The sequence below is a fragment of the Dipteris shenzhenensis genome, chromosome 14 (genome assembly GCF_047967505.1).
Source record: "Dipteris shenzhenensis isolate YYH24624 ecotype China chromosome 14, Dip_SZ_1.0, whole genome shotgun sequence".
NCBI classification, from domain to species: domain Eukaryota; kingdom Viridiplantae; phylum Streptophyta; class Polypodiopsida; order Gleicheniales; family Dipteridaceae; genus Dipteris; species Dipteris shenzhenensis.
In genome coordinates, this window is record NC_141609.1 from 54,030,924 (window position 1) to 54,052,751 (window position 21,828).

At 41.3% G+C, this 21,828-nt stretch overlaps 1 protein-coding gene across 3 annotated transcripts; it reads right to left on the reverse strand.

Moving 5' to 3' along the window:
* Positions 1-11,269: 11,269 nt before the first annotated feature.
* On the reverse strand, positions 11,270-16,106 carry LOC147894829 (pentatricopeptide repeat-containing protein At5g27110-like). 3 transcript variants are annotated; one of them, XM_087385141.1, is made up of 3 exons: positions 15,672-16,106; positions 15,367-15,534; positions 11,270-15,216 (listed from the first exon to the last, which is right to left on the reverse strand). In XM_087385141.1, the coding sequence occupies exons 1-3, from the start codon at positions 15,719-15,721 to the stop codon at positions 11,991-11,993; spliced, it is 3,444 nt and encodes a 1,147-aa protein (XP_087241267.1). In that variant the 5' UTR covers positions 15,722-16,106; the 3' UTR covers positions 11,270-11,990. The 3 variants fall into 3 exon arrangements, with proteins under 3 accessions (XP_087241267.1, XP_087241268.1, XP_087241269.1); XM_087385142.1 differs by having other exon boundaries at positions 15,667-16,106; XM_087385143.1 differs by lacking the exons at positions 15,367-15,534; positions 15,672-16,106 and having other exon boundaries at positions 11,270-15,054; positions 15,146-15,203.
* Positions 16,107-21,828: the final 5,722 nt, after the last annotated feature.

The window sequence follows — 21,828 nt, forward strand, 5'->3', positions numbered from 1 at the left end:
GCTAGATGATGAGTGTGATTTCAAAATGCTCGCAGAAAATGTGAAACACATCTCAACAACATCACGACATTTGGACTTTGACTCCTTTCTCTAACATCTTGGATTAACAGAGGAATAATACATCTTAGCTTTAAGATATAAGCTAGCCATCTAGCTATTTACTTGAAAAGGATCCCAAAACATATTTATACAATTAAATTTAATCCAAAAGTATCTAAACTATGGGGAGCAAACAATGGCGGACAATTCTTATTAAATCCTCATGGAGCGATAGCATATTACACATCATAGATGGAAAAAGTAGACAGAGCTACATTAGAGGCTATTAAAGATGATCTGAATCAATGTATAAGATCAAGAGCACCTACCAATGAAAGAGTGCAAAATATGTGTAATGCGATCTTAAACACCCAACACATAAGCGCACAACAAGCAATTATCTTGCTCTTTCACTACCACTAACAAGCAGCACACCAGAGTTTGCATACATCAACATAGATTTCAAAAAATAAACAAAACAACTCTCACGTCTATAACAATTCATGCTTACAAAAGACAAGACACAAATAATTCACTCATTGACTACAATACATGATCCATGCTAAGACCATATTTGGACAAACATTCATTTTGAAAATTGACTTTCTAGGATAACTTTGTTTACTGGTCTAACCATTCCCTTATTTACATGGCACTCTGCCATACATGAAAACATAAAATACTCAGGGTAGGCCCAATGATACATTTCAACAAATATTTATGCCCCTCATACAAAACATTTCCCATAGAAGAACAATGTAAATATGATGCATATCGCATAGAAGACAACATAAATACAAAAGGGGGGAGGAAGAGCTGAAGGGGAGGCAGAGAGTAGAGCAGTAGGTGGGGCAACAAATAGCCCATGATAGGGGCTGGGAGGGGGTGGGGTAGGGGAGGAACTAGGGGGGGCTGAATAGCAGAGCGAGGGTAGGGGGAGAGGCTAGAGAGGGGAGCAGTGGTGAGAGGTGATAGGAAGGGGAGGAAGAGCAAGTCGGATAGGGGAGGAGCTAGCGAGAGCATAGCGGGACAACGAGGGGAAGGAGGCAGATGGAGGGAGGGAGGGGGAGGCTGAGGGAGGAAGAGAGGCTGATGAGAGAGGGGCTAGCAAGGAGGGGGAGACGAGGGGAAAGCAAGGGAGGAGGCAGGGAGGAGTTGAGCTTAGAAGCTTGGGAGTGCAAGTGTCTGGTTTAGATTGGATAACAAGGTTAAATTATCCCATGGATGTGCAAGTCCCTCTTATGCAAATCACCATGAAGTCCCATTTTCTCCCTCCGTGCTCATGAAAATGCCATTTTTTGTAGTTTTCAAGCTATGGTAAGCAAATTTTAATACTCTTGTTTTAGAATGGGATAAAAGGTTCCAATTATTCTATGGTGTACAAGGAACTCAAATAGCATAGGAAAGTTTTTTTAAAGGCCAAATATCCAAGGGATAGCATTTTTTCCTTTGATACCCATGAAAAATGCTACAATTTTTACATCACAAATAGCTATCTTTCATAAATAATCGGTTTAGAGAGGACTAGTAGAGTCTGAGTCTGAATTTCTTATGGGTGTTTTAAGAATTAGGTCTTAGTGGGGGGACGTTTGTGCAAGGATAAATCATCATAGGTCCACAAAAAAGCATTTTATTGAAAAAACCTCATAGATTATTGGTTTACAATTAGAGTATGGTGCAATCAAGTCTTGTGCAAGGCAATCACCATGACACTCCATTTGCCCCTTTGATGCCCATGAAAATGTCTCTTTTGCTAGTTTTTTGAGTAATTATTTATATGTGGTTGGTTTAGATTTGGCCAACGGTGTGCAATGGAATCAAGGGTGTGCGATGGAATCAGGAGTGTGCAAATCCATAGAGTATGCTAGGAGAAAGTTTGTGCAAGGTTAAATGACAAAAGAGTCCATTTTGCCCTTTAATGCCCATGAAAATGTCTTTCGACACTTTTCATCTTAGGGCAAGTAGTTTCTCATAAATATTGGTTTGTTTAATAGTGTGCTAATGGAGTCAAATATCCCCATGGGTGTGTAGGGCCATTGGATATGATGGAAGAAATATTTGTGCAAGGACATATCACCACCATGGAATCCCATTTGCCCCTTCAATGCCTAGGAAAATGCCTTTTGTTGTAGCTTTCACATTAGGTAAGCATTTTTTCATGAATTATTGGTTGAGCGGGCTAATAGAGTCTTATTATCCCATGGGTGCAAAAGTCCTAAGGTATAACAAATTCAAGGTTTCTACATGGCCTAATCACAAGAAAAGTTGATTTGCTCTAACAATGCACATGAAAATGCCTTTTTTGCCAATTTTTGCACCATGACAAGCAATTTTTCACAAATTATTACTTAGTGTGGGGTAATAGATCCAATTGGCCCATGGCTATGCAAGGCCCTAGAAAATTGTTGAAGGAAGTTTTTGGTACATTGAAAACATCACAAGATTCCATTTACCCTTTTGTATGGCCAATGAAATGCCCCTTTTGAAAGTTTTCACACCATGGCAAGCAATTTTGCATAAATGATTTTTTTAAAGTGGGCCACAGTCCAATTGACCCAAGGGTATTAAAGTCCCCAATATTGGTGATAGAAAGGTTTGTGCAAGGCCAAATCACCATGGGAATCCCATTTCATGTGCATGAAAATGCCATTTTTCACTAAGGGTTCAATTTCAAGGGTTGATCAATGTTTCATGAATGAATGCTTTAAATTAGACCTATGGGGACCCAATTGCCCCATGGATTTGTAAATACCTAAAGAATAGTAGTAAGAAGGTTCTTACAAGTTTGAATCACCGTGATATCCCATTTGCCCCTTTTGTGTCTATCAAAATGCCTTTTTTGGTTGTGTCTATCAAAATGCCTTTTTTGGTTGTGTCTATCAAAATGCCTTTTTTGGTTTAAATGCAGACAACATGTTCTAAGTGGTCCATAATTGTGAAATTACCTAGAGAATGGAGAAATGAAAGCTTGTGCAAGGCCAAGTCCGTAAGAGACCCCAATGTTATGCCTCAATGCCATGAAAATGCCTTTTTCAATAGTTTTCACATCATGGCAAGCAGTGTTTTTAAATTCTTGGTTTAGATGAGGCCCATGGGTTCCAATTGGACCATGGCATGCAAATCCCTAGGGCATTGTGGAATTTTTTTTGTCAAAGACAAAATCACAATGCGATCGCATTGGCCCCTTTCCTGCCCATGACAATACATTTTTTGGTAATTTTTACAACATATGGACATCTTTTCATAAATGATTGGCTTAGAGTTGGGTCCAATTGGCCCATGGGTGTACAAGATACTACGAAATTTTAGTAAAAATTCCAATTCATTTTTTATAAAATGTCCCTTATTTGTAGTTTTCACACCATGGCAAGGAATTTGTTCTATTTGATTGGATTACATTTTGGCCAAAAAGATCAAGTTGGACTAAGTAATCATTTATGAAAGATGAAACAACTATAGGATTCCATTTGCTCCTCCCATCTCCCTTAAAATATCTTTTTCCAAGTAATGGTTGGAGGATCATTTATGCAAGGTGAAACAACCATAGGATCCCATTTGCCCCTCCCATCTTCCTTAAAATGTATTTTTCCAAGTAATGGTGAAAGGATCATTTATGCAAGGTGAAATAACCATAGGATCCCATTCGCCCCTTCCATATCCCTAAAATGTGCAAGGCGATAGGCTATTTTAATGTCCAATAAAATGACACGTTTGACAATTCTCACCCCCAAGATAAATATTGGTTTAGAGTGGGCTATAGTTAAATGCTAATATTTTGGGTGTAACCATATCTAAAGAGAAAACTGGTGGTATTTATACACACACAGACACATAGTTACTATTCCCCTTTTTCTTTTGCATCCACTTAATTTCTTAATTTTCCATTTTCCTATTTTTTCTAATTCTTTTTCCTTCTATCTCATAAACACTCCCTAATTTTTCCTTATTACTCATAATTTTTGTTCAATTTCTTTCTTAAAGCTTTAAATTTTTCTCTCTAACCCCCCCTCCCCCCCTTACGCATCTATAACCAATTTTGTCCCCTATTTTTCCCTCTTCCTTCCCCATAATTTTCCCTAATTTCACTTGATTTCCCCCCAATTATTTTTATTAATTTTTTAAAACTAACTTTTTAACTCCTTTTTCCTTTTTTTTTTAATTCTTTATAGGCCCTTTTTTTTACACCTTTAAAGTCCACATCGAGCTGTTTAAGTCTGTGTTTAAGCCACTATTTTATTGTGACCCTGATAACAAGGGAGGGGTGTTTATAACACCTATCTTCCCAATTAAAGTTTTACTGGTATCTTACCATGTTTTCTTGTTGGATGGTGGCAGGTATGCAGACTCTCCTCTTTAATAAAATAGATGCTTATCATCAGGACTTCACCAAGCTCCTTTTTTTTTTGCAAAAATGTTTTTTGTAAAAATATTATTGTCATGTCTTTTCAAAGCTCTTATATACTTTTTATGCAATTTCGTAGGTGCTTTACCTACATACTTAAACTCTTCCTTAATTCTATAACGTTCTCTTTCTATCCTTTACCCTGGCTCTTTTGTCTTTTCACTATGCAAAAGGGGTTAGTGTCTTTTCTTCCACACACATGTGCTTTCCCCTGCAACTTTGGACGGTTGCACATAGTACATTTAAGTCATTAAGGCCTTTTTTGGCTTCTGGACTCCTTTCTCTAACTTGTGCCTTGTTTTCCTTTCAGAAATTTTCATGGGATGTTTCACTCCAATCAGAAGCTCTCAACAACCCTCTTCTGACTCCTTCTCCCTCATCCCAAGCATCTTTGGATGGTTGCACTTATTACATTTAAGTCATCATGGCATTGCCTTTTGACTCACTTCATTGCTCATCGAGCAATTTTCTCTTTCTTTTGGTTTTTTCTTCTTTCTAAGAAGTCTTCCACCCCAAACAATTCCCAGATTAGCCCACTCCATCCCTGTTATGGCTATCATATAAACACTTTTTCCCCTTTCTTACTTGCAAACCAACTGCTCCCATTGCTCCAAAATCGCATGTCATACTCAAGCACTTCTCTTACTCTTTTTCCATTGCTTATTTGACACTTCTAAAACATTAAAGGCAATGCAATGATAACTCAAATGTAATAAGTGCAAATATCCAAAGGTGCTTAGGATGAGGAAAAAGGAGTTAGAAGAGGGTTTTTGAGAGCTTCTGATTGGAGCGAACCATCCCATAAAAATTTTTGAAAGGAAAATAAGACACAAGTTAGAGAAAGGAGTCCAGAAGCCAAAAAATGCCTTAATGACTTAAGTGTACTATGTGCAACCATCCAAAGTTGCAGGGGAAAGCACATGTGTGTGGAAGAAAAGACAACCACCCCTTTTGCACAGTGAAAAGCCAAAAGAGCGAGGGTAAAGGATAGAAAGAGAACATTATAGAATTAAGGAAGAGTTTAAGTATGTAGGTAAAGCACCTACGAAATTGCATAAAAAGTATATAAGAGCTTTGATCAGAAATGACAATAATATTTTTGCAAAAAACATTTTTGCAAAAAAAAGTGGAGTGTGGTGAAGTCCTGAGAAGCATATATTTTATTGAAGAGAAGAGTCTACATACCTGCCACCATCCAACAAGAAAACATGGTAAGAACCAGCTTAACTTTAATTGGGAAGACAGGTGTCATAAACACCCCTCCCTTGTTATCAAGGTCAATAAAATAGTGGCTTAAACACAGACTTAAACAGCTCGATGTGGACTTTAAAGGTGTACAAAAAGGGGCCTATAGAGAATTTGAAAAAAAGAAAAAAGGTTTTTAAAAGTTAGTTTTAAAAAATTAATAAAAATAATTGGGGGGAAATCAAGTGAAATTAGGAAAAATTATGGGGAAGGAAGAGGGAAAATAGGGAAGAAAATAGGAGAAAATGGGTTAAAGATGCAGGGGGGGGATGAGAGTGAAAATTTTAGAGCTCCAAGAAAGAAATTGAAATTTTTTAATGAAGAATCATGAAAAATTAGGGAGTGTTTATGAGATAGAAGGAAAAAGAATTACAAAAATAGGAAAAGGAAAAATTAAGAAGCTAAGTGGATGCAAAAGAAAAAGGGGAATAGTAACTCTGTGTGTGTGCTCATGTGTGCCCACTTTTGCCCCAGTAGGATAGCTGAGACAATAGGTCAACACCTAGTGTGATGATCTACTGTCTACCCGTAATTGCTTGTCGAGCAATTTTCTCTTTCTTTGGTTTTTTCTTCTTTCTACAAAGTCTTCCACCGCAAATGATTCCCAGATTAGCCCACTCCATCCCAGTTATGGCTATCATATAAACTCTTTTCCCCCCTGAATACTTGCAAAACCAACTACTCTCATTGCTCCAAAATCGCATGTCTTACTCAAGCATTCTCTTACTCTTTTTCCACTGCTTATTTGACACTTCTAAAACATTACTAGTCCTTTTCGGGTACACAGTAGGTCATCACACTAGGTGATGACCTACTGTCTCACCTAGTGTAGTGTATCCTACTGGGGCAGAGTTGGGCACACACACACTGACACAGAGTTACTATTCCCCTTTTTCTTTTGCATCCACTTAATTTCTTAATTTTCCCTTTTCCTATATTTTCTAATTCTTTTTCCTTCTATCTCATAAACACTCCCTAATTTTTCTTGATTCTTCCTAAATTTTTTTCAATTTCTTTCTTAAAGCTCTAAAATTTTCACTCTCACCCCCCCCCTTGCATCTTTAACCAATTTTCTCCCCTATTTTTCCCTCTTTCTTCCCCATAATTTTCCCTAATTTCACTTGATTTCCCCCCAATTATTTTTATTAATTTTTTAAAACTAACTTTTAAATTCCTTTTTCCTTTTTTTAAATTCTCTCTAGGCCCCTTTTTTTACACCTTTAAAGTCCACATCGAGATTTTTAAGTTTGTGTTTAAGACTATTTTATTGTGACCCTAATAACAAGGGAGGGGTGTTTATGACACCTGTCTTCCCAATTAAAGTTAAGCTGGTTCTTACCTATGAATTCATGAGGAAGAATGAGGCACACAATGTAAATCTTTATTCCAAGAGTGGTTACATATATAGGCAATTGCCTCCATGTAGGTAGATCCCAAATCCACAATCATCTCCCTAATTATCTTAATCAATCACCTCTTATGATCACCACACCAACTAACACACCTAACTGATGAGTCACTAGAACCTTCTAGCACACCTACGCTCACACACTTCTTGTATAGGACTCCAAGCCCATAGGCACACACACACACACACATCAATTTGCCCCTTTATTCCCCCCCACAAATTGATGACCTCATCCCTTAGCAATGGTACATGGGATGCTCCATGGCTTGCCCACCATCATGTGGCAACACACATGGCCCCAACCTGTGACTCACTCTTAGGATTCTTGGTTTACAACTGGGAGATAGACAATGACTATGTATGTAAAGCCCAATGAGTGCGACAAGAAAAAATCTCAAAAGACTAACAATCATTTAAGGATGGACTATCCATGGCAAAGAACCATTATTGACCTCACACACACATAACTTAGAAAACATATGGATCCTCACCCTTGTCAGAATTGAATTGGGTGTTGTAAGCAGTGAGAGCTTTGACATTCTCTGGTTCTTCTTCTTCTTCAGTTTCTTCTTCCTCAACAAGATTGGCTAAACATCTCTTCTTGGCATAACATTCCTTTTCAAAGTGTCCAGGTTTGCCACAAAAGTTACATTTCATTTTTCTCTTTCCCTTGAAGTTGCTTTTGGCCAAATATGCCCCTTCTTTGTAATCACTTCTTTGTTTGATCTTTCTCTCCTGTTCCAAGAGTGATGCTTCAATTTCTACCAAACTTATCTCTGGAATATTGGTGAGTGTGGTTACAATAGTGCCATATTCTTCAGTGAGACTTCTAAGTAAGATGGCAATTACAATATCTTCATCAAGATTAAACTTGATGCCAAATAACTGTGTCCAAATGCTCTTCATTGAATTTAGATGTGTGAAGAGATGGACTCCCCTCTATCCAATTTTAAGTCAAAGAACTTGACAAGCAAGCTAAATTCAGAGCATCTTCCCTGTGCTCCAAACACATGCTCAAGATGAGTCCATGCAGCATGAGCAGTCTCACATCCATCAATGTGATGAATAAAGGAATCACTCAAACCAAGAGCAATTATAGCAAGTGCTTTTTCATTTTTTAGAAGCCATGAAGCTTCTCCTTCTCTAGTTGTAGGTTTAGTTTCTTTTCCATTTGCTACCTTCCATATTCCCTTTTTTATGAGAATAAACTTCAGTTTTGTTTGCCAAGTGTGGAACCCCTCTCCTTCAAACTTATCTATTTTCAGTTTGGAAACCATTTTGGGAAGGTCTTACCAAATTAATGGCAGTGTCTAATCCCTTTACAAAAGGTCAATCTTTCTAAACAAAAAAATCACCTTCACCATATAAATGCAAATTGCAAGATAAGAATTCTGAAAATCCTAATTGTTTGGCATAATCATAACTAGTTGGCTTCTCCCACAACCTCTTAACTAGGAGTCTTCTTCACCTTGTACTTTGTCTTTGTAGTCTTCTTCACATTTGAAGAGCTTTGAGAGAGCTTGAAGTTGGCATGTTGTCAAGAGATTAACACCAACTGAACTTGTAAGAACATTCTCTGAACTAAAAGGGCACACTTTGAACTGAAATTTGGAAGAACGATCTCTAAACTGAATCCTTACTCCTCAAGCATTTAGTGTAGCATAAAAACTCCAAAAAATACACTAGAAATGCTTGCAGAGTACATGGAAACTTTGGAGGCTTGATACCTCGCTCCAAGCATCACCAAGATAGGGGCTTTTGCTGCGCAATCATAGATCCATATGCAAGAAAGGCTCAAAACAAACCATAGCCAAAATGGTGCATTATAACTCCAGGGGCAGCAGCATCTCCTTTGCTTGAGGAAACTGTCTTCTCAAAAGGTTGACTGGTTTTTAGCTGAGTTCTCCCTCATTTCTGGACCAAATCGTCCCAAATTTCTTCAGAGGGTAGCTCTAGGTGTAGAGTAAGCTTGGCTCAGAGGAATTACTTACCATGTTTTCTTGTTGGATGGTGGCAACTATGCAGAGTCTCCTCTTCAATAATAGAGATGCTTATTAGGACTTCACCAAGCTCCAAATTTTTTGCAAAAATGTTTGTTGTAAAAATATATTTTGCAAAAATATTATTGTCATTTCTTATCAAAGCTCTTATATACCTTTTATGCAATTTCGTAGTACATACTCAAACTCTTCCTTAATTCTATAATGTTCTCTTTCTATCCTTTACCCTAACTCTTTGTCTTTTCACAATGCAAAAGGGGTTGTTGTCTTGTCTTCTACACACACACACACACACACACATATGTATGTATAATGTTTGGAAAATAAAAATTGAAGAAATAGGCTTTATAAAATTTTCAAAATTAACAACTAAATCATTAAGGGTAACCTTTTTTGCAATTGTTACAGTAGGTGGCAATGGCATGACTATTTGAATATGGAATAGAGATGATTTTAGTTGCATTGGTGAGCTAAAGCGTAAGTGCAAGATCTTATGCCTTTTGATACATCCAACAAAACATATATCACATGGGAAAGAGAGGGAATTATCCAAAAGGCATCTTCACTAATGCCAAGTGCATCTTCACTAATGCCAAGTGCATCGTTTTAGATTTCAAGTGGGAGAATTTTTTATGTTAGTGTCATTTGCACATAAGGTTCTAGCAAAAGAAAAGCTATTGAAATTCAAACAAATGGAGCACTTTCACGTGCATTTCATTTAAGTCATGACCTTTCAACTTTGCATAATAGGTGCACTTTCAAATGAAGGTGAAGAAAGTGGTGGCATGCTATGAAGACTAGACCAAGTGGGTCAATGACTGATGTTTGCTTAGGAGTGGAATAATCCTCACAAATTCATAAGTTGGTTATATGCAAAGGATGTAACACAATGAAAGAAGTGCTCAAGCGTTAGAATTACCAGAGTATGTAAAAAAGAATGGATCCTAAACAATGAAGCAATATCAAAGTAACCAACACAAACAATCAATAGTGTTGTGCAAAGCAAAGGCTAAGAAAACAAAGAAGCATATGAAACAATAAATGGTCAAAGCAAGTAGTTACTTGTGCAGCAAGATCATCATGCAACAATACAATAAGGCTTTCATTGTAAGTTTGAGAACATGGCTTTTCCATGTTTGTTTCATAATCTTGTACATGTGATTTGGGCAAAATTGTACTGTGCAGGTATACTTAGGTTTGGGTTTTTTTAAAACTCAACTGTAATTATTGGCCCTTGTATGCAATCATTTACGTTATGGGGGACTGCAAATTTAAATCATAGCATAATTTTGTAATGCGAATGATTGGAGGATGTATGAAAGCTTTTCCAGTAATGAGTTGTAAACATTGAATTACTATGTACTATAGAAGGGATTTGTATGAAATGCGCATAGTCATGCCAGTTTCAACTATTGTATTCTCTGAGATACACATTAAGGGCATGAAACCACCAGTCTTTGCACGTGATCATAGTAGTTAGTCGTTCAAATACAAGCCGCCCATCATTCCAGCTCGTGTAACATGCATGCAAGCTTCCTCCTATTGTCCATCTTTCTCACAAGCATGCACAGGCTGCTAGCTGAACAAGTGCCTAGAGTATTTTGCTTAAATGAAAGACAGGTGCTTGTGTGCAAGTGAATGCTGACAGAGTACACAAGCACTGGGTCCCCTCTATAGACAGTATTACCTGAGGCAAATGGCTGTGCTGAGTACAATGCTCTTTCAATGGGTGAAAACGAGTTAATCTGTGCATGGAATTCGACAGAGGCAAGCTCCTTCCGTTGTACATTTGCAGTGTATCTTTGTTACTGCTGTGGAAGCGCATTGCCGCTTCACTTTCATTTAATGATGGGAAGGAGAGAAGGGGGGGAGGTGTGTGGGGGTGGGGGTATGCAGCTGCCCCCTGCAAGGTACCCTGTAGGACTGCTTTGTAGCCTACAGAATGTGTTAGCTGGCAGGCCAGGACAACTGCTTGGTGGCCTGGCTATGTGGCAGATTGGTGGTTGACCATGTGGTCATTGCTGCCTGCACAGGCAGTCTTGAAAATAGGCTGTGTTTGCCGATGTACATCCTTACCTGCTTGCACATGCTGTTGCCCTTACTGCTGCAACTTGAACTGTGTGTTCAAGCACCGCAGGCCCTGATCTTGAAAGATGCTGAAAGATAACTTGAACTTGCCTGCCCTGATTCTGAAAGATGCGGCAACTACAGTCACTGAGATGACTACCTTGTCTTTAAAAGAATGCATGCAACAATGAACAAAGCACTGTATCACTGCTTCTTAAAGTTTCCTTATATGCATTTCCCAATAAGGCCGAAATAGTATTTCAAACCAAATACAAATCCACCGTTATCCATCAAGCGTCCAAGTTATCGCACTGCTTGAGGACAGGACTTTTTACTTGAAAATGGAGTGAGATCCTTCCCTCCAGTAACTTCTACCCTCAGTTGTGGCTTCCTTTCTTTCATAGCAGGATGTATAGTCGAGAAGACACTGTCACTGCTATTATATCCTATAAGTATACAACATCTTCACTCAGTGCAGTTACCTCCATGACTCACTTGAAAATTTCAGCCAGATCACAGAGATGTCCAACTTCTCCCTCTGGATGTGACGATTGCTGGCAGAAAGGCTAGCATGTATCACAGAAATCCCTCACCCTCTATGCACGGGCCATGATCAGCTTGAAGAAATTAAAGGCATTTAGTGGTGTCTCCACTGTGAATCTGTGGGACATTACAATACAGCTAAGGAGAGTGTGAGATACCATCAGCCAGCCTAAATCTCCTCAGAAGAACACCTGCTTTTTGGAAATATCTGCAAATTGTGAACCACTTATCGCCCCACCATCATGCTTGAATTGCCAATCGCATACAAATGCAACACATTAAACAGCTATCCTGCAATTTTCTTGTCCTCACTTGCAATATGATGCAAGGCCAGGTTCAATTGTGGAACGTATTCATTCTGCCTCATTAGCCTTGCTAATCTCTGTACCTTAGCATCCATCTTATCACTTTGCAGGTGGTTTTTATTTCCCACAATGAACTCGTACACCTTGTTGTCAACCTCAGTAAAGGCCTTGGCAGCCTTCTTCAACGCACCAATACATTTTCTTAACCCTTGTATTTCATGGAAGTCCTCCCACATGTGAGCCTCAGCATAGATGTTTGACATGAGCACATACCCAGAAGCAATACTGGGATCTAACTGGGTGACTTGATCAAAGCACTGCCTTCCTAGCTTTACATTCCCATGCATTCTACAGGCAATAAGCAAAGACAGCCACCCAGTGATATCATTTGGGATGGGCATTGTTTGGAGCATCGATTCTGCCTCACTCAAGCATCCTGCGCGACCCAGCAGGTCAACGATGCAATTTAAGTGCTCTACACTGGGTAAGATCTCATTATCATCTCTCAAGGACTCGAAATGACTGTAAGCTTCATCCACTTGTACTGTATGACTGCAGGCGGCTAAAATACTGGAGTAAGTGCTAGCAACTGGTTTCAAACCTTCAATTTGCATCTCCAGAAGACATTGCCCTGCCAACTGGAAGTCGTCATGCTGAGAATGAGCAGCAATCATCGCACCCCACGATGCCACATCACGATATGGTAGCGTCTTAAAGACTGTGTGAGCCTCCACTAGACTCCCACATTTGGAATACATGTCAACAAGAGTATTCCCAATGAACACATCTGATTCAAAGCCACTTCTCATAATCTCATCATGTATCACTCGGCCCTGGCCTATTGCTCCTATGCTGCCACATGCTTGCAACATGCACAGAAAAGTGATTTTGTCTGGCTTAAAACCCTCTCGTTCCATTATAACAGAAATCTCAAGAGCCAAAAATCCAGAGCCTTGCTGAGCATATCCAGCAATCATTATGTTCCATGATATCACATCGCGACAAGTTGATGCATCGAATAATTTCCATGCCTCCTCCAGACTCCCACATTTGGCATATCCTGCAAGCATTGCATTCCATGACACTGTATTGCGGTCGGGAGACCTTTCAAAAACTGCACGTGCTTCCTGTAGGGACCTGCACTTAGCATACATATCAACAAGCATGCTTGCAATGGCTACGTCTGTTTCAAGTCCCTTTCCAATTATCTGGTTATGTATAAGTTTCCCTACACCTACGTCTCCTATGCTTCCACATGCTTTCAAGGTGCTTAAAAATGTCACTTTGCCGGGTTCTAGGCCCTCAATAGGTATTTGCTCAAAAAGTTCAAGAGCAAGAAGACCGTGCCCGTGCTCAGCATATCCCGTAAGCATTGCATTCCATGTGACCAGATTTCGATCTTCCAACTGGTCAAACACTTTGCGTGCTTCGCCTAAGGCCCCGCATTTAGCATACATGTCAACAAGAGTGTTTGCAACAATCATTTCAGCTTCAATTCTATTTCTAATTATGAGGTCATGTATCATTTGTCCCTGCCCTATGTCTCCCATGCCACAACAAGCTTTAAGAGTGCATGAAAATGCTACGTTGTCAGGTTTGATACCTTCTTGCAGCATCTTCACAAAAGTTTGGAGTGCAGAGAGATAATGCCCATGCTGAACATACCCAGAAATCAACGCACCCCATGACACTGCATTTTCAGTGGGCAATGTGCTGAAGACTTTGTGTGCCTCATCTAGGCACCCACATTTGGCATACATGTCAACAAGACTACTCCCAATGGCCACATCTGTCTCAAGTTTACTTTTAACAATCTGTTCATGTATATGCTTCCCCTGTTCAACAGTTCCAATGCTGCTACATGCTTTCAACGCGCTTAAAAATGTGACTTTGTCTGCCTGTATACCCTCCTGTTGCATTTTTTTGAACAGTTCAAGAGCAAGAGGACCACACCCATTCTCACCATATCCCGCAATCATGGCACCCCAGGAAACCACATTGCGATTTGGTAACTTGTCAAATAAGTTTCGGGCCTCCTCTAGACTTCCACAATTTGCATACATGTTGATAAGAGTGCTTCCCAAAACCAAATCTGAGCCCAATCCACTTCTGATGATGCGGTCATGTATCACCTGGCCCTGCCCCACCTGTCCTATGCTGCTACACGCTTTTAGCATGCACAAGAATGTGACTTTCCCTGGTTTTATCCCCTTCTGTTGCATCCTCTCAAAAAGTTTAAGAGCAGAAAACCCATAACCATTATGTACATATCCGCTGATCATTGCATTCCATGACACCTCATTTTGAACTGGCAGAAGATCAAAAACTTTGCATGCATTCTCTAGGCTTCCACATTTGGCATACGTACTTACAAGGGTGCTCCCAATGTCCACGTCTGATTTCAGTCCAATTCTGATTATTTGATCATGAATCATTCTGCCCTGCTTTAGTGCCCCAACGCTGCCACAGGCTTTCAAGGCACACAAAAGCACTACTTTGTCCGGCTGTATGCCTTCTTGCTGCATTTTCTCAAAAAGTTCAAGAGCAGTAAGACCATGCCTATGCTGGGCATATCCTGCAATCATTGCACCCCAGGCCACTACATTTCTACCTGGCAGTCTATCAAAAGCTTCACGTGCCTCAAAAAGGTTCCCACACTTGGCATACATGTTAATCAGGGAACTGCCAATGACAATATCTGATTCCATTCCACTTCTAATGATCTCTTTATGGATCAGCTTGCCATGCTCTATGGCCCCTATCATTCCACATGCTTTCAAGATGCACACAAATATTATTTTATTTTGCTCCCCGCCATCCTCTTGCATCTTCTGATACAAATCAAGAGCTATCCCATATTCTCCAAGCATAACATGCGCCGAAATAATGGCTTGCCATGCATTAACATTTGGTTTTGCACTCATGCAGAATACTAGGTTCGCTTCAAGTAAACATCCATGTGATGTAAAAAGATGGATAAGTTGGCCACCCCAAAGTTTGCCCACCAAGTCAGATGCTCTGCCGACCATAAGCGCATGCAGTCTCCTGCAAGCCACCACTTTTCCTGTTTTAGAGCATTCCTGCAGAAGATTGTCGACATAATTCCTTGATAAATCTGCCCCTTGATAGGGTATACCATTAAGGGGTTCCCTCTCGAAATGTTCACTGAGATGACTATCATCCATTAGAGCTCCATCAACGGCCATCCTGTGGGTTAGCTACCACGGTCAGAGACTAATTTGGGTATGGATTTAATCAAGGTAGCAAACACGGTGAAAGATATGCAAAACTACCCACCAGCAAGCTCAACAGCCAGCAACAACCAACGAGTAGAGTCATCTCAAACGACAGAAGTACCTGGAAGAGTTCCTAATTGTACAGCTGCACTCTAAGTCAGATTGTAAGAGGTGATTCGCGTGAAGAGAGCGAAACTTGGTCAAGGCGCCCAACTTTTCTCGGAAGACTTGGGGAACCATCAATGCAGAGGGTCCCCTTCTCTGTACATCGCGCGGCGTCTGGATGTTTCTGAAATTTTGTGCCAATTTCAGCTCAGACGTTGCAAACTAGTACAACCTCAACAAATCTACCGTGACGGCTGCAATGCTGAACAATCTGATTATACTGATAAAACAGCGTTTGAATAGAAGGAGTGCTCACCTTACGTAATATTTCCGTCCACCAGTGTAAGTAGACCAAAAACAACTGCCACCATGAATTTCCGCAGTTGCAAGAAGCCGCTACCGCCCTTGACCTCATTTCGGTCCAGCGGTACAGAACCCAAGGATATCTGATGATAATTCTGCAATCCGGCCTGCAAAAAGATTTATCACAAGTCGGATGCTCATAGTGGGATCCTGCAAATGCTTCCTTCTCCTTGGTGCCATAGAAAGTGTCACAGCAAACGAGCTACGTGCATGAAAAACGAACTGGCATGGCAACTAGAAATTTGCCAAGGGCAAAAGGTGGGAGGGAGGCATTTTCCGGCCGGGAAGTGGCCAGGAACGTGCCGGAAATCGGCGAGCGGCCTCGAACCGGTTACTGGCCACTTCCCGGCTTAGGCCTCTCGCTGGTTTTTGGCCACTTCCGCCAATTGCCGGTTTCTGGCTTCGCGGTTGGGAAATGCCCACCACGGGCACGTTTTGAAAGTCAAGGTTTTGGTCCCGATGGCCTTGAATTGGGAGTTTGGGATTGCATAAGTGTACGCGTGTCATTGTGTTGTTTGATACATGGCACTATGTGATTGGCTAGCCAATGGTGTTGAGTGAACGTGCTTGTATGGCACGCTCTACCGATTGCATTGTGTGAGGCACGTGGTGGTTGTGCATGCTTCTTTTTTGGTTGTTGGTTGATGCGTTGGTGGTCTTCCCGAGTTTGGTTGCGCGTTCTGTGGTGCGTGCCTGATGGAGAATGCTCCGTCCTTTTCTCTTGGCTTGAGTCAGGCTGATGGTGCTGTTGGCGGTGGTGCAGATAGCGAGGGCTTTGGTCTTGTTGATTCGGCTTTGGTGCTTATGATTGTGTTGCTGGCTTTGTTGACGAGGATCTCAAGAGGTTTGTAGTGGTTTATGTGCTAATTGTTTGTTTCTACAAGTACGCGGATTGCTCTTCTAGAGGTGCTATTGGGTAAAAGCCATTAAATCGTGTACTAGAGAGGGAAGTTGAGGGTGGTGGTGTGAATCGTAGCTCAAGAAGGATAATTGGGCACGAGGTCGTTTTGATGCATGGCGTTGGATAGAAGGTTTGGATGTGTCTATGCCTATCGAGGGCCTAGATTTAAAGTTGTTCGGTGAGATGTTGAGCAGATTTTTCCTAAGAAGAGGGGTGAGGGTGGTTTGTACCCGCCTAGGACATTGGTTGCTTTGTTCAAATCCTTCAATCGGATTGTTTGTAGGTGTCAAGAGTCTCGTGTTGTTTCTACAAGCGTTGTAGGGGTGCCATTTGATATGTCCAAGAATCCTTTATTTGCTAAGGCAAGGTCTTCTCTTATTAGTGCCATGAACCGTTCGGTTCGTATTCATGGGTTGAAGCCTGCTAAGAAGAGTGATGTGCTTGGGCTTAAGGATGAATTGATGGTTTTCTAAACGATGTGGATTTTAAAGCACGTGGTCTTCAGAAGAGGTTGCCTTCTATTTGCTACTTTGTTTTGTTATGAGGGGCGGGACTAAATTGCATGGCATACGTCGTGCTCGATATGTTCATGGTTCGGATGCTTTTGGGGAGTTTTTGTAGTAAGTTCGTAGTCTTTTTTGCAATTTTGTTGGTTGTGTGGTTGTTTGAATGTTTTGTGTAGGTTCGATGAAAGATTAACCAAAAACCATGCGATGAGTTTGAAGAGGTACAAGGCCGAGCATCTTGGGAAGCCTTTGAAGTCTTATGAGGGTGATTTCATTTTCACTTACGATCAATTTCTGAGGCATATGCCTCCGGTGGTTGCTGGTAATGAAAATTTATTGTATACTTTTTTATAGCCAATTGACAACCCTCGGTTTATGGTGAGTTTGGGTGTGCTTTGTTTGCTTCTTTTAGTTTGTAATCTGTGTATGTGGTTCTGAGTTGTTTTGGGTTAGTTTCTTCTATGGTCGAGACAGTTGGTGGAGGAAAGAAGGGGAATTTTGAACTCAAAAAGGGGCTCTTGGATTAGTCCCTTAAGATTTGTGATTAGTAAACCAACCAATGGGAAGGCTTGGGCATTAAAAGAATGGAGGATTCCATATTGGCCTCTCATTGGTGGAGAGACTTCCCTTGGTCCCCACTAGGCTCCCACTTGCCTTCTCTTTCCCCCACCACCTATTAGGGCATTTACTCCCCCCCTTGACTTTTTCATGGTCCCCCTACCCTCCTCCCTCACTCCGTGGGCCCCCAAAATCGCGAGTTTTTTTCCCTCCAAAAAATCAAAAATTTCCAAAAGTGTCCCCAACCCCCCAAACACCTCCCAAGAGGCCCTCAAAACTATCCCCATTGACTCCCAACCTTCCTCCTAGCCTCTTTCTCCTCTTAGCCTCCTCCTCCTCCTCTCAACCTCCTCTCAGCCTCCTCCTCCTCCTCTCAACCTCCCCTCAACCTCCTCCTCTCAGTCTCCTCTCAGCTTCGTCCTCTCAACCTCCACTCATCCTCCCCCTCTCAATATCCTTAGCCTCCTCTCAACATCATCACAACCTCTTCTTGTTCTTAGCCTTGTCCTCTCAATCTCTTCCTCTTTTCTTTCCCCCATTCTTTCCATATTTATGAAGTGCTCCTCTTCCCCAAGATCAGATGTAAGACACATTTTGAAGGAGTACTTCATTTTGGGATTTCCCAAAAGGGGCTTGTATGGGAGCGAGGGTAAGAGGACTATGTTGTGAAGAGAGAGAGAGAGAGAGAGAGAGAGAGAGAGAGAGAGAGAGAGAAGGGGGGGGGGGAGATGAGAGAGAGATATGAGAGTGCTCTCAACGGAAGCAAGAACGAAAGAGGGAGAGAGAGAAACAGAGAGCCACACAAGTTTTGGTGGGTGCAGAACCACCGTAATCTTCTTTTTCATTCATTTATATATGCGTTTGAGTATTGTACATAACCGGGGTAAAGGCACAGTGACCTTTAACCCCCACAACCTCCCACTTAGAGGACAATGTGCCTTTAAGGGAGAACAACCAGTGAGCATACTATCCAATGCCCATCAATACATGACAATACTCAAACTGCAGACTAGGTAGACTCTTCGTCAGCATATCTACAGGGTTATCATCTATATGAACCTTGACAAGCTCTATGCGCTTGTCCTCAAGTACCTCCCTGATGAAATGGTACCTGACCTCAATGTGTTTGGTCTTTGCATGAAAGACCGGATTCCGTGCTAGCTAAATAGCACTCATGGAATCACTATGCAATGTCGGTACACGTGTATGAATCCCCAAATCTCCCACTAGCCAATCAAGCCATATAGCCTCCTTGCAACCCTCTGTGGCTACAACATACTCAGCCTCTGTGGTAGACAACCTCTGTGGTAGACAAAGCAACGCACTTCTGTGTGCGAGACATCCACGACACTGCACCACCTACAAAGGTGAACACATAACCAGAAGTGGATCTCCTACTATCCACATCCACATGCCCTGCATAGTCTGAATCTGTGTACCCAAGTACATGCATGTCTCCTCTACCAAAGAAGATGCACATCTCCTTGGTACCCTTCATGTACCTTATGATGCACTTAACTGCCTCCCAATGCCTCTTTCCTGGATTAGCCATATACCGACTAACAACTCCCACTGCAAATGCAATGTCTGGTCTAGTAGCTATCATAGCATACATAAGACTCCCAACTGCTGATGCATAAGGAACCTTGGCCATCATGGCCCTTCCTCATCTGATTTGGGACTATCTGTATGACTCAGTTTCACATATGGAGGCAATGGAGTACTCACTGCCTTCCCCCCCTCCATATTGAAACGCTGCAATACTTTTGTAACATACTCTTTTTATGAAAGCCAAAGGAGTTTCCTACTCCGATCACGCGTGATGCGCATACCAAGAATATGACCTGCAAATCCCAAATCCTTCATATCAAAGGCCTCATGCAACTTGGCCTTTAATGCATCTAGCTCATAAGTATTCTTGCTAGCCAATGGCATATCATCCACATATAGTGCCAAGATCAATTTCACTCCTTCTAAAACCCTGGGACCGAATGAAAGCATCAAACTTCTGATACCATTCTCTAGGCGCTTGCTTAAGACCATAAAGACTCTTCTTTAGCTTGCAAACTAAATGCTCTTTGCCCTTTTCTTCAAAGCCTTCCGGTTGCACCATGTAAATTTCCTCATGCAAATCCCCATGCAAGAAAGTTGTCTTAACATCCCTCTGCATAAGCTCCATATCCTCTGATGCCACTAGTCCAAGCATGCATCTAAGTGTGGTCATCTTCACAACCGGAGAGAATATCTCATCAAAGTCCACACCCTTCTCTTGCTTGAATCCTTTAGCGACCAAACGGGCCTTGTACCTAGGCACATCATCACCTGTGACCTTCATTTTGTAGACCCATTTACATGGCAGTGCTTTCTTTCCATGTGGCAAAGAAACCAATTCCCAAGTCTTATTCTTCATAAGTGAACTCATCTCTGATTGCATAGCATACTCCCACTTGTGTTGATCCTCGTGCATCATAGCCTCTCTATAGCAAGAAGGTTCCCCGCAATCAGTAAGCATCACATAGTCTACCCCTGGAACAAACTTATCAGGCGGTCTAGACACTCTAGATGATCTTCTCAAGGGCATTTCAGCTTGCTATCCCACCTGTATATCAGCCAAATTTGGCTCATCATTTCCACCAATAGATGATCCATCATCTACCCTTGATTGTATACATGTGGAAGTATTTGGTGATACCATTTCTTGCACATTTGGTGCATGGACAGCTTGCTATCTATCAACATATGTGGGTGCATTCACATCTTGGAAAGTGATTCTCCTCATTTCCACATCCCTCATGGGTGCCTTATGCAGCTTCTGGATCCCAGAGATGATAGCCCATCTCTCCACTTTCACCATAACCCAAAAAGATGCATTTCCTAGACTTAGGATCTAGCTTCTTTCGAAGCTCTTTTGGCACATGTGCATATGCCTCACACCCAAATATACGCAAATGAGAATAAGAGGGCTTCTTGCCACTCCATGCCTCTTCAGGAATGCCACCATCCAAACTCTTACTAGGTGATCTATTGATCACATGCACTGCAATCTTCATTGCCTTAGCCCAAAAACCACCAGAAAGACTTGCATTGGAAAGCATGCATTGCAACCTTTCTTGAATGGTACGGTTCATCTTTTCTGCAACTGGATTTTGCTCTGGAGTACGAGGGGATGTGAGCTCCCTCTTAATCCCACGTGTATCACAGAAATGCTAAAAGTCATGAGAGAGATACTCTCTACCATTATCAGTCCGTAGGCATTTAAGTGTTCTACCTGACTGATTCTCAACCAAGGCCAGCCATTTCTGAAATACCTGTAACACATCACTCTTCTGAGCTATAGCATAAGCCCACACTTTCCTAGTTGCATCATCAATGAATGTCACATAGTATTTAGCCCCGCCTAATGACCGTGTAGGCATGGGACCACATACGTCTGAATGCACCAAATCAAGCTTTTCAAACTCTTTCTTTCCCCTTCTTTTATGGGCTGATTTAGTCTACTTCCCATAGAAACAGTGCTCACAAAATTCAAAATCAGAGAAACTCAAATGCGGTACATAACCCAAATGGCATAAGAGTTTCATTCCATTCTGGCTCATGTGCCCCAACCTGCAATGCCACAAAGAAGTGCTTGGCTACTCAGTTATTGCAACAACATGATCCAATACCCCTGATACATGTAAGGGATACAAAGTCCCACACTTGGCACCCCTGGCCAAAAGCATAGAGCCCTTCTGAATTTTCCAAGTCTGAAAGCCAAAAGTGGTGTGAAAACCAGCATCATCTAGCTGACCCACTGAAATAAGGCTCTTGGTCAACTTAGGCACATGTCTCACATGTTTCAAAATAAATGCAGACCCATTTGCAAAAGAAAACTTTATGTCACCTGCTCCCACTATGTCACATGCATAGTCATTTCCAAGATGCACACAACCTGTCTTTCCACTGTCATAAGTGGAGAACCATTCCCTATGGGGAGTAACATGGAATGAAGCACCAGAATCCAAAATCCAATCCTGGGAATATGCATCATCTGAAGTGGTAAGCAACTCTATAGATAAACTAGACATGAAGAGAACGTCATTGTCACTATCATGTGTGACTGCATTGATCTTCTCGATCTTCACTTTTCCTTTGTCCTCCCTTGGACTCT

Excerpts from the sequence above, each read along its gene's own strand:
- LOC147894829 (XM_087385141.1), bottom strand. The coding sequence starts at position 15,721 with ATGGTGGCAGTTGTTTTTGGTCTACTTACACTGGTGGACGGAAATATT. Across the intron at positions 15,535-15,671 it reads CTGGTGGACGGAAATATTAC|AAACATCCAGACGCCGCGCG; the intron begins GTAAGGTGAGCA and ends ACAAAATTTCAG. Across the intron at positions 15,217-15,366 it reads ACAATTAGGAACTCTTCCAG|GATGGCCGTTGATGGAGCTC; the intron begins GTACTTCTGTCG and ends GCTAACCCACAG.